The sequence below is a fragment of the Oryx dammah genome, unplaced genomic scaffold (assembly GCF_014754425.2).
Source record: "Oryx dammah isolate SB20612 unplaced genomic scaffold, SCBI_Odam_1.1 HiC_scaffold_1, whole genome shotgun sequence".
NCBI classification, from domain to species: Eukaryota; Metazoa; Chordata; class Mammalia; order Artiodactyla; family Bovidae; genus Oryx; species Oryx dammah.
In genome coordinates, this window is record NW_024070185.1 from 44,347,063 (window position 1) to 44,361,073 (window position 14,011).

The 14,011-nt window shown below is 39.3% G+C and overlaps 1 protein-coding gene across 2 annotated transcripts in view; it reads left to right on the forward strand.

Annotated features, from left to right (window-relative positions):
• The window catches only part of PIP5K1B (phosphatidylinositol-4-phosphate 5-kinase type 1 beta), a 352,598-nt gene that overhangs the window by 201,730 nt on the left and 136,857 nt on the right, over positions 1–14,011 (forward strand). For both annotated transcript variants that reach the window (XM_040249018.1, XM_040249072.1), the window contains one exon: positions 12,483–12,782. In XM_040249018.1, coding sequence (XP_040104952.1) covers positions 12,483–12,782 — 300 coding nt within the window. The remainder of the gene's footprint in view (positions 1–12,482; positions 12,783–14,011) is intronic.

Here is a 14,011-nt window from a genome sequence, read left to right on the forward strand (position 1 = left end):
AGCAACAGATTTTGAGCCCAACGGTAACTCCCCCAGCGGAGAAGCAGCGCAGACACCTGCATCTGCCACTAGCAAGTGGGGGCTGGACAGGCAGGTGCGGGCTGAAGTGCTTTTTAAGAATCCGGCTGGAATGCCTCAAGCGTAACCAGCGTGAACTAACTTGGGCTAGCGTACCAGACTGTGGGATAGCTACCATGTGAAAAGCTCTAACATAAGACACTGCCAGGACCGCACACAGAACAAAGGACGGAACAGAAATAGCCGGCTGCAGACCATCCCCCTCAGGTGACAGGCAGCCAGAGCCATAAGGGCTGGAAGGAGGCAATTGCAGCCCTGGAGAGTCTTTACCTACCAAACTGCAAGCAGGCTTCTTTGCTAAGACTTCTTGGGGTCCTGGACAGTCACCATTCGCCTGACAAGAGGCCCCAGCGGTACACCCAGAAAACTGAGCACCAGGGACGGGAAAGGCGATAAGTCGCAGCAACCGCGCTTGCCAGACACCTGAGCTACTCGGACCTGGGAAGGGCACAGAATGCAGGCCCAACCGGATCTGTGCCTCTGAGGGCTACCTGAGAGCCAAGCCTGAGAGGCTTAGACCGGGGAGGGGCATGCAGCCTAGGGCTGGCCTCAGACAGTTCCCGGCGGAGCAACAGAGAGCCTGAGCGGTGTGCGCCATGTGCAGGGGCATGCCCAGCATGGCTGAGACACTGCGAGCACCCCAGTGTTATTTGTTTGCAGCATCCCTCCCTCCCCACAGCGCAACTGAACAAGTGAGCCTAAAAAAAAAACCAAAAAAGTGTCCACCACCGCCCCCCTTGTGTCAGGGTGGAAGTCGGACACTGAACAGACAAGCAAACAGAAGAAACTAAACAGAGGGAACCACCTTGGAAGTGACCCCACACTGCCACAACACCAGAGAAAGTCCCAGATATATCTTTACTATTTTTACGACCATTCTCTCTCTCTCTCTTTTTTTTTTTTTTTTTTTGGTTGATTATGTTGTTTGATTGTTCTTTCTTCTTTTCTTTTTCTCCTTTTTTTTAAACTTAAAAAAAATTTAAGTCCTCTATTTCTCCTTTAATTTTAATTTTTATAACCTACTATTATTTTTCAAAAAAAGGACCCTATTTTTAAAGAAATGCCATATATATATATATTTGTGTGTGTGTGGTGGTTGTTGTTTTTTAATAATTCTCGTGACTTTTTTTTTCTTCTTCTTCTTCTTTTCTTTAATATTTTGAAAATCCAACCTCTACTCTAGATTTTTATCTTTGCTTTTTGGTATTTGTTGTCAATTTTGTACACTAAAAAACCCAATCTTCAGTACCCAATTTTACCTGAGCGAGATTACTGGCTTGACCACTCTCTCCTCCTTTGGACTCTCCTTTTTCTCCACCAGGTTGTCTCTGCCTCCTCCCTCCCCCTTCTCTTCTCTTCCCAACTCTGTGAATCTCTGTGTGTTCCAGATGATGGAGAACACTTAGGGAACTGGTTACTGGCTGGATCTATCTCTCTCCTTTTCATTTCCCTCTTTTACCCTACTGGCCACCTCTGTCTACTTCCTCCCTCTCCTCTTCCCTGTATAACTCCGTGAAAAATCTCTGAGCGGTCCAGACTGTGGAGCACACATAAGGAAGTGATTACTGGCTAGCTTGCTCTCTCCTCTTTTGATCCCACCTCATCTCATTCCAGTCACCTCTAACTACCCCCTCCCTCTTCTCTTCTCCATGTAACTCAGTGAACCTCTCTGGGTGTCCCTCAATGTGGAGAAACTTTTCATCTTTAACCTAGATATTTTATCATTGGTGCTGTATACATGGTACTGTAAAAATAAAACTGAAAACCAGAAGCAGGAGGCTTAAGTCCAAATCCTGAGAACATCAGAGAACTCCAGACTCCAGGGAACATTAATCGATAGGAGCTCATCAAATGCCTCCATACCTACACTGAAACGAAGCACCACCCAAGGGCCAACAAGTTCCAGAGCAAGACATACCACGCAAATTCTCCAGCAACACAGGAACACACCCCTGAGCTTCAATATACAGGCAGCTCAAAGTTACTCCAAAACCACAGACATCTCATAACTCATTACTGGACACTTCATTGCACTTCAGAGACAAGAAATCCAGCTCCACCAACCAGAACTCCGACACAAGCTTCCCTGACCAAGATACCTTGACAAGCCACTGATACAACCCCACCCACAGTGAGGAAACTCCATAATAAAGAGAACTCCACAAATTCCCAGAATATAAAAAGGCCACCCCAAACACAGCAATATAACCAAGATGAAGAGACAGAGGAATACCCAGCAGGTAAAGGAACAGGAGAAATGCCCATCAAACCAAACAAAAGGGGAGGAGATAGGGAATCTACCTGAGAAAGAATTCCAAATAATGATAGTGAAAATGATCCAAAATCTTGAAATCAAAATGGAATCACAGATAAATAGCCTGGAGACAGGGATTGAGAAGATGCAAGAAAGGTTTAACAAGGACCTAGAAGAAATAAAAAAGAGTCAATATATAATGAATAATGCAATAAATGAGATCAGAAACACTCTGGAGGCAACAAATAGTAGAATATTGGAGGCAGAAGATAGGATTAGTGAAATAGAAGATAGAATGTTAGAAATAAATGAATCAGAGAGGAAAAAAGAAAAACGAATTAAAAGAAATGAGGACAATCTCAGAGACCTCCAGGACAATATGAAATGCTCCAACATTCAAATTATAGGAGTCCCAGAAGAAGAAGACAAAAAGAAAGACCATGCGGAAATATTTGAGGAGATAATAGTTGAAAACGTCCCTAAAATGGGGAAGGAAATAATCACCCAAGTCCAAGAAACCCAGAGAGTTCCAAACAAGATAAACCCAAGGCGAAACACCCCATTAATATGATTGACATATTAATCAAATTAACAAAGATCCAACACAAAGAACAAATATTAAAAGCAGCAAGGGAAAAACAACAAATAACACACAAGGGGATTCCCATAAGGATAACTGCAGATCTTTCAACAGAAATGCTTCAGGCCAGGAGGGAATGGCAAGACGTACTTAAAGTGATGAAAGAAAATAGCCTACAGCCCAGATTACTGTACCCAGCAAGGATCTCATTCAAATATGAAGGAGAAATCAAAAGCTTTACAGACAAGCAAAAGCCGAGAGAATTCAGCACCACCAAACCAGCTCTCCAACAAATGCTAAAGGATATTCTCTAGACAGGAAACACAAAAAGGGCATATAAACCCGAACCCAAAACAATAAAGTAAATGGCAACAGGATCATACTTATCAGTAATTACCTTAAACGTAAATGGGTTGAATGCCCCAACCAAAAGGCAAAGACTGGCTGAATGGATACAAAAACAAGACCCCTATATATGCTGCTTACAAGAGACCCACCTCAAAACAAGGGACACAGACTGAAAGTGAAGGGCTGGAAAAAGATATTCCATGCAAATAGAGACCAAAAGAAAGCAGGAGTAGCAATACTCATATCCAAAAACACAGACTTTAAAACAAAGGCTGGGAAAAGAGACAAAGAAGGCCACTACATAATGATCAAAGGATCAATCCAAGAAGAAGAAATAACAATTATAAATATATATGCACCCAACATAGGAGCACCACAATATGTAAGACAAATGCTAACAAGTATAAAAGGGGAAATTAACAATAACACAATAATAGTGGGAGACTTTAATGCCCCACTCACACCTATGGACAGATCAACTAAACAGAAAATTAACAAGGAAATGCAAACTTTAAGTGATACAATAGACCAGTTAGCCCTAATTGATATCTATAGGACATTTCACCCCAAAACAATGAATTTCACCTTTTTCTCAAGTGCTCACGGAACCTTCTCCAGGATAGATCACATCCTGGGCCATAAATCTAACCTTGATAAATTCAAAAACATTGAAATCATTCCAAGCATCTTTTCTGACCATAATGCATTAAGATTAGATCTCAATTACAGGAGAAAAACTATTAAAAATTCCAACATATGGAGGCTGAACAACACGCTTCTGAATAACCAACAAATCACAGAAGAAATAAAAAAAGAAATCAAAATATGCGTAGAAATGAATGAAAATGAAAACACAACAACCCAAAACCTATGGGACACTATAAAAGCAGTGCTAAGAGGAAAGTTCATAGCAATACAGGCATACTTCAAGAAACAAGAAAAAAGTTAAATAAATAACCTAACTCTACACCTAAAGCAACTAGAAAAGGAAGAAATGGAGAACCCCAGAGTTAGAAGCAGGAAAGAAATCTTAAAAATTAGGGCAGAAATAAATGCAAAAGAAACAAAAGAGACCATAGCATAAATCAACAAAGCCAAAAGCTGATTCTTTGAAAGGATAAATAAAATTGACAAACCATTAGCCAGACTCATCAAGAAACAAAGGGAGCAAAATCAACAATAAAATTAGAAATGAAAATGGAGAGATCACAACAGACAACACAGAAATACAAAGCATCATAAGAGACTACTATCAGCAATTATATGCCAATAAAATGGACGTGAAAGAAATGGACAATTTTCTTAGAAAAGTACAACTTTCCAAAACTGAACCAGGAAGAAATAGAAAATCTTAACAGTCCCATCACAAGCACAGAAATTGAAACTGTTATCAGAAATCTTCCAGCAAACAAAAGCCCAGGTCCAGACGGCTTCACAGCTGAATTCTACCAAAAATTTAGAGAAGAGCTAACACCTATCCTACTCAAACTCTTCCAGAAAATTGCAGTGGAACGTAAACTTCCAAACTCAATCTATGAGGCCACCATCATCCTAATACCAAAACCTGACAAAGATGCCACACAAAAAGAAAACTACAGGCCAATATCACTGATGAACATAGATGCAAAAATCCTCAACAAAATTCTAGCAATCAGAATCCAACAACACATTAAAAAGATCATACACCATGACCAAGTGGGCTTTATCCCAGGGATGCAAGGATTCCTCAATATCCACAAATCAATCAATGTAATTCACCACATTAACAAATTGAAAAATAAAAGCCATACGATTATCTCAATAGATGCAAAGAAGACCTTTGGCAAAATTCAACATCCGTTTATGATAAAAACTCTCCAGAAAGCAGGAATAGAAGGAACATACCTCAACATCATAAAAGCTATATATGACAAACCCACAGCAAACATTATCCTCAGTTCAGTTCAGTCACTCAGTCGTGTCCGACTCTTTGCGACCCCATGATCGCAGCACGCCAGGCCTCCCTGTCCATCACCAACTCCCGGAGTTCACTCAGACTCATGTCCATCGAGTGCGTGATGCCATCCAGCCATCTCATCCTCGGTCGTCCCTTTCTCCTCCTGCCCCCAATCCCTCCCAGCATCAGAGTCTTTTCCAATGAGTCAACTCTTCGCATGAGGTGGGCAAAGTACTGGAGTTTCAGCTTTAGCATCATTCCTTCCAAAGACATCCCAGGGCTGATCTCCTTCAGAACAGACTGGTTGGATCTCCTTGCAGTCCAAGGGACTCTCAAGAGTCTTCTCCAACACCACAGTTCAAAAGCATCAATTCTTTGGCGCTCAGCCTTCTTCACAGTCCAACTCTCACATCCATACATGACCACAGGAAAAACCATAGTCTTGACCAGATGGACCTTAGTCAGCAAAGTAATGTCTCTGCTTTTGAATATGCTATCTAAGTTGGTCATAGCTTTTCTTCCAAGGAGTAAGCGTCTTTTAATTTCATGGCTGCAGTCACCATCTGCAGTGATTTTGGAGCCCCCAAAAATAAAGTCTGACACTGTTTCCACTGTTTTCCTGTCTATTGCCCATGAAGTGATGGGACCAGATGCCATGATCTTCATTTTCTGAATGTTGAGCTTTAAGCCAACTTTTTCACTCTCCTCTTTCACTTTCATCAAGAGGCTTTTTAGCTCCTCTTCACTTTCTGCCATAAGGGTGGTGTCATCTGCATATCTGAGGTTATTGATATTTCTCCCGGCAATCTTGATTCCAGCATGTGTTTCCTCAATGGTGAAAAATTGAAAGCATTCCCCCTAAAGTCAGGAACAAGACAAGGGTGCCCACTTTCACTACTACTATTCAGCATAGTTCTGGAAGTTTTGGCCACAGCAATCAGAGCAGAAAAAGAAATAAAAGGAATCCAAATTGGAAAAGAAGAAGTAAAACTCTCACTGTTTGCAGATGACATGATCCTCTACATAGAAAACCCTAAAGACTCCACCAGAAAATTACTAGAGCTAATCAATGAATATAGTAAAGTTGCAGGATATAAAATCAACACACAGAAATCCCTTGCATTCCTATACACTAATAAGGAGAAAGTAGGAAAAGAAATTAAGGAAACAATTCCATTCACCATTGCAACGAAAAGAATAAAATACTTAGGAATATACCTACCTAAAGAAACTAAAGACCTATATATAGAAAATTATAAAACACTGATGAAAGAAATAAAGAGGACACTAATAGATGGAGAAATATACCATGTTCATGGATCAGAAGAATCAATATAGTGAAAACGAGTACACTACCCAAAGCAATCTACAGATTTAATGCAATCCCTATCAAGCTACTAGCGGTATTTTACACAGAACTAGAACAAATAATTTCACAGTTTGTATGGAAATACAGGAAACCTTGAATAGCCAAAGCAATCTTGAGAAAGAAGAATGGAAGTGGAGGAATCAACCTGCCTGACTTCAGGCTCTACTACAAAGCCACAGTCATCAAGACAGTATGGTACTGGCACAAAGACAGAAATATAGATCAATGGAACAAAATAGAAAGCCCAGAGGTAAATCCACACACCTATGGACACCTTATCTTCGACAAAGGAGGCAAGAATATACAATGGATTAAAGACAATTTCTTTAACAAGTGGTGCTATGAAAACTGGTCAACCACTTGTAAAAGAATGAAACTAGATCTCTTTCTAACACCATACACAAAAATAAACTCAAAATGGATTAAAGATCTAAATGTAAGACCAGAAACTATAAATCTCCTAGAGGAGAACATAGGCAAAACACTCTCCGACATAAATCACAGCAGGATCCTCTATGATCCACCTCCCAGAATACTGGAAATAAAAGCAAAAATAAACAAATGGGATCTAATTAAAATTAAAAGCTTCTGCACAACAAAGGAAACTATAAGCAAGGTGAAAAGACAGCCTTCTGAATGGGAGAAAATAATAGCAAATGAAGCAACTGACAAACAACTAATCTCAAAAATATACAAGCAACTTATGCAGCTCAATTCCAGAAAAAAAAAACGACCCAACAAAAAATGGGCCAAAGAACTAAATAGACATTTCTCCAAAGAAGACATACGGATGGCTAACAAACACATGAAAAGATGCTCAACATCACTCATTATCAGAGAAATGCAAATCAAAACCACAATGAGGTACCATTTCACACCAGTCAGAATGGCAGCAATCCAAAAGTCTACCAGCAATAAATGCTGGAGAGGGTGTGGAGCAAAGGGAACCCTCTTACACTGTTGGTGGGAATGCAAACTAGTACAGCCACTCTGGAGAACAGTGTGGAGATTCCTTAAAAAACTGCAAACAGAACTGCCTTATGACCCAGCAATCCCACTGCTGGGCATACACACCGAGGAAACCAGAATAGAAAGAGACACGTGTACCCTAATGTTCATCGCAGCACTGTTTATAATAGCCAGGACATGGAAACAACCTAGATGTCCATCAGCAGATGAATGGATAAGAAAGCTGTGGTATGTATACACAATGGAGTATTACTCAGTCATTAAAAAGAATACATTTGGATCAGTTCTAATGAGGTGGATGAAACTGGAACCTATTATACAGAGTGAAGTAAGCCAGAAAGAAAAACACCAATACCATGTACTAACACATATATATGGAATTTAGAAAGATGGTAATGATAACCCTGTATTCAAGATAGCAAAAGAGACACAGATGTATAGAATGGACTTTTGGACTCTGTGGGAGAGGGAGAGCGTGGGATGATTTGGGAGAATGGCATTGAAACATGTATACTGTCATGTAAGAAATGAATCACTAGTCTATGTTTGATACAGGATACAAGATGCTTGGGGCTGGTGCACAGGGATGATCCAGAGAGATGATATGGGGTGGGAGGTGGGAGGGAGGTTCAGGATTGGGAACTCATGTACACCCGTGGCTGAATCATGTCAATGCATGGCAAAACCAATACAGTATTGCAAAGCAAAATAAAGTAAAAATAAAAATTAAAAAAAAATAAATAAAATTGTGAAATTATTAAAAAAAAGAAAAAAACAACTCCAATGAGGTATCACCTCACACTGGTCAGAATGGCCATCTTTAAAAAGTCTATAACTAATAAATGCTGGACAGGATGTGCAGAAAAAAGCCCTCCTACACTGTTGGTGGGAATGTGAATTGGTGTAGCCACTGTGGAGAACAGTATGGAAATTCCTTGAAAAACTAAAAATATTTCTACCATATGATTTTGCAGTCCCACTCTTAGGCATATAGTTGGAGAAACTCTAATTTGAAAAGATGCACCCCAGTGTTCATAGCACTATTTACAATAACCAAGACATGGAAGCAACCTTAGCATCCCTCAACAGGTGAATGGATAAAGAAGATATGGTACATATATAAATAATGGAATATTAATCAGCCATAAAAATTAAATAATGCCAATTGCAGCAACATGGATGGATCTAGAGATTCTCTTACTAAGGGAAATTAAGTCAGATAAAGAAATATGTGGTATCATTTATATGTGGAACCAAAAAATGCAAATGAACTTAATTTCAAAACAGAGAGAGTCTCACAGACATAGAAAACAGACTTACACTTACCAAAAGGGAAAGGGGTAGAGAGATAAATTAGGAATTTGGGATTAATAGATATACTACTTTATATAAAATAGATTAACAACAGGATCTACTGTATAGCACAGGGAACTATATTCAGTATCTTCTAAAAACTATAATGGAAAAGAATCTGAAAAAGTTACTTATATATGTATAAAGTTATACATATATGTATATATATATGTGTGTGTGTGTATGTGTATATATATATATATATATATAAAACTGAATCATTCTGCTGTACACCAGAAGCTAACACATTATAAATCAAATATACTTCAACAAAAAAATGAAGATAAATTGGGCACACTATCTGACTAGACATTTTCCCAAAGAAGATATACAGATGGCACAGGAAAAGATGCTTAATATAACTAATCATCAGAGAGATGCAGATCTAAGCCACAGTGAGATATCACCTCACATCTGTCAGAGCAGGTATCAAAAAGACAACAAATAGAAAGTGTTGGCAAGGATGTAGAGAAAAGGGAACCCTCATGCCCACTGATGGGAATGTAAACTACTTTACTATGGAAAACAGTATGGAGATTCCTCAAAAATTAAAAACAGAACTATGTATGATCCAAGAATACCACTCCTGGGACTTATTCAAAGGAAACAAAAACACTGATTTGAAAAGACATATGCACCCCTATGGTCACTGCACCATTATTTTACAAAAGCCAAGATATGGAAGCAACTCAATGCCCATCATTAAATGAATGGAAAAAGAAGATATGACATACATATGTAATGAAATATTACTCAACCAGAAAAAAAGAATGAAATTTTGCCATTTGTGACAATAAGCCATACAGAGAAAGACAAATAAGTATTGTTTTATTTACATGTGGAATCTAAAAACAAAATAAATGATCAAACATAAAACAGAAACAGCTTCATAGACACAGAGAACAAAAGAGGTGGTTGTCAGAGGGAAGAAGGGTCAGGGGAGGAGAGAAACAGGTGAGGGAGATTAAAAGGTACAAACTTCCAGTTGCAAAATAAATAAGTCATAGCTATGAAATGGACGGTGTGGGGACTATATGTAGTATCTTTGTGTTGTGATAGGTTTTAACTAGACTTACTGTGGTGATCAGTTTGAAATGTATAGAAATATCTAATCACTATGTTGTATAACAGGAACTAGCATAGTTATGTAGGTCAGTTTTACTTCAAAAACAAGCACATAGAAAAGGAGATCAGATTTGTGGTTACCAGAGGTGGGAGGTCGGGGGAAGGGGTAGTTGGAGGAAGGTAGTCAAAAGGTACAAGCTTCTAGTTACAAGATAAATAACTACTAGGGATATTAACGTAAACATGATAAATATAATGAAAACTGCTGCATGTTATATATCAGGAGTCCCCAAACCCTGGGCTACAGACTGGTACTGTTAGGGACCAGGCTGCACAGCAGGAGGTGAGCAAGTGAAGCTTCATCTGTACTTACAGTCACTCTGTGTCACGTTACGGCCTGTGCCCCGCCACCTGTGAGATCAGTGGTGGCCTTAGAGTCTCGTAGGAGTGCAAACCCTACTGTGAACCGCATATGCACAGGATCTAGGTTGCGTACTCCTAATGGGAATCCAGTGGTTGATGATATGAGGTGGAGCTGAGGCAGTGATGCTGGCCCTGGGGAGCAGCTGTAAATACAGTTATCACTAGCACAATAAATGTAATGTACTTGAGTCACCTAAAACCATCTCCTCCAAAACCCCTGGGTCCACGCATGGAAAAATTGTCTTCCGTGAAACCGGTCCCTGGTGCCAAAAAGATTTGGGACTCCTGTTACACATGAAAGTTGTTAAGAGAGTAAATCCTAAGAACTGTCTTCTAAACTTACTGTGATACTCGTTTCATGATGTATATAAGTCAGATCAGTGTTCTATGCAAACTTACACACTGCTGTATGTCAATTATATCTCAGTAAAACTGAAAGAAAAAAATTAATCCCATACAGAGTAAAAACCAAATGTAATCACCAAAACTATTAAAAACTTGTAAGAAGAAGGAAGAAATTTATAACCTTGGGGTATAAAAAGCCTTGCTAAATAAGAAACAAAAAAAGCATGAGAAACAAGTTCATAAATATAACTACATGAAAAGGCAAAACATCTATAAAACCAAAAATAATGCCAGATATCAAATTAACATAAGCACATAGAATATTTCCAGAATTATAGAAAGAGGAACATTTTCCACAAAAGCTGGGAAATGGGGGAAGGATTAAGGATAGAAGAGAGAGTTTTCATTATATAAATGCCTTTTAGTAAACTATTTTTGGTGCTTCCCTGTTGGCTCAGTGGTTAAGAATCTGCCCACCTATGGAAGAGACATGGGTTTGATCCCACAGTTGGAAAGATCCTCTGGAGAAGGAAATGTCAACCCACCCCAGTATTCTTGCCTGGAAAATCCCATGGACAGAGGAACTTGGTTGGCTATAGTTCATGGAGTCTCAAAGCAGCTGGACGTGACTTAACGACTAAGCAACAACAACCCCAAAAATTATTTTTCAGTTTTCCCGTACTTTTAAAGTGAAACAAAAACAGACACATATTCCTTATTTTTATAGCCCAGTTGTCTGATGGTTAAGACTTTGTGTTTCCAGTGAAGGCGGGGTGTGGGTCCCATCTCTGGTTGGGGAAATTCTGCAAGCTCTGTGAGATAGCCAAAAAACAAAGTTAGATTGTCTATTTTTGTAACGAAAAAGACAACATACTGGAAGAAAATATTTACCCCAAGTAGAAGAGGAAAGTAATAAATATCCAGAATATATCAAGAACTCCAACAATGACAAAAACCGAAGGAAAAATAAGCAAAGGAGAGTAACACAAAATTATCTTTAATAAGTGGCTAAAAATATGTAAGAATATTACATTTCTCTAGTTCTCTGTGTTATTCACATTTAAAGTAACTTGAAAACACGTTTTCATTTTTCACCAACCTTGCCTCCAGAGATTGTAAAGTAGGATAATATTCAGCATTGGTAAGAGTGGTGGTATATATGTAACCTTATGAAATGTGGTTGTGAACTGGTCTGATCATTTTGGAAGACAGTTTCTCAGGAGCTATTAAAATTTTAAATGTCCACTCTTGTACCCCAGCAATTAATTCTCTTGAGCTACCTTAGAGAATAATCACACATGGCACTAATCACATCTCTGCCTGTTTTTAGTTGTAACTAATTAAAGAAGGAAATTCTGTCCATTTTCAGTTCTGCTGCTGCTAAGTCACTTCAGTTGTGTCCGACTCTGTGCGATCCCATAGACGGCAGCTCACCAGGCTCTGCCATCCCTAGGATTCTCCAAGCAAGAACACTGGAGTGGGTTGCCATTTCCTTCTCCAATGCATAAAAGTGGAAAGTGAAGTCACTCAGTGGTGTCTGACTCTTCGCCACTTTTAACACCCTGAGTTCAGAATGATAAAGTTGCAGTTCCCATAAGCTGACTTAGAAACTAGATTTGGAACAGCAAAATTTTAGCAATGACTGTTAACAAGAGTAATCACATTCCATTTCTAATTATCATTTTACATGAAAACGTATTGTAGTGGAGTGTTGCTTTGTAAAAGTACATTTTAAACATTTTTTTTCTTTTTCTCTTTTTAGAATTTAAACCAGAATCCAAGAACTCTTTTGCCAAAATTTTATGGACTGTATTGCATGCAATCAGGGGGCATTAACATCAGGATTGTGGTGATGAACAACGTTTTACCACGCTCCATGAGAATGCACTTCACGTATGACTTGAAAGGCTCAACCTATAAGCGAAGAGCATCCCGAAAAGAGAGAGAGAAATCTAGCCCCACGTTTAAGGACTTAGATTTCCTGCAGGACATGTATGAAGGATTGTATTTTGATACAGAAACATACAATGCACTCATGAAGACACTTCAGAGAGACTGCCGGGTAAGGAAATGTCATTGTTGTGAATGCCTTTGCAAAGTTGTCTGTGGTAATGTACTTTTTTAAGGAAGATCCAAAGGCCAACACATGGAAACCCCTCATTCCCAATCCTTGTGCTGATCCATGCTTCCTTGTGGTTGAAGGAACTGGTGGATGACGACGCAGTCGTCTGGAGTCTATTAATTTTACTAATAAGCGAAGTCAGCCTTCCTTGATCAAATGACACAAAGATTTTTGTTTCTTTTCATCCTCTGTGCGAAAGATAAAGTGAAAGGAAAAGAAATTTGGGTTTAACACCGTGATTATTGAGAAAAGCCACATATTAATACAAAACTTAGATGAAGTAAGATTCCAACAGGGGAGAGAAGCTTAGAGAAAATACACTTAATGCAATTGATAAATGGATCCCTAGAAATCTGTTGTAGATGGCAAACCATGGGATGGGTTCATTTACTGAAACTGCTTTATATGATCTGCGTAGGGGGTGATCAGGAGTGAGATTTGACAGAGCAAAGGCCTTTCCATGCAAAGGAGCCAAATCCATTATCAAAAGGATGCGAGTTCTCAGCCGGCAATGTGCAAGAAAAAAAACTAAAACCAAAGTTGAGGATAAATGTTTCTGACATGGTAAATTTACAGAAAGTAGGTAAAAGCCCTTTTGGAGAAGTAGATGAGAATGCAATGAGAATGTAACTCTGCTGAGTTCTGAAGGGTGATGATCATTTGGTCAAAAGATTGTCAGGGATGTTATTTCTTGGTCCAGATGAACTTTTGAGAACCACTCAGTTCTCAGCTGAGTTGAACATGTTGGAAATGGGCCGAAGGAATGATGATGAGGGTTTGGGTCCAGGCCTGATCAGGGCTTTCTAGAAGAGAGGACAGGATTCATGAGGCCTGATCTCTGGGAAATATGCAGTGTGTCTTGGCTTCCTGGGCCTTCTGTGGACCTGGTCAGATGACCCACATTGTTGCTGGGGAGGGAAGATCCCTTCTCTGCCAGGCTTGAGCTCACCTGAAGGTGAAGAAGGCAGTCTTGACCTCCCCATGTAATGTATAAAGTAGTGGATCCTCCCCGAGAAGCACAGCCCCACTGTTGCTGCATTTTGTCTTTCTGTGTGTTAGAACATTTATGAAAACAGAGAAAGATGCATTCTTGGAATCATTTCTTTCATTGGTAGAGGATTTACCCCATGGTTCCTGTTCTTTAGCTGCCATTCATTGAATGCTTCAAG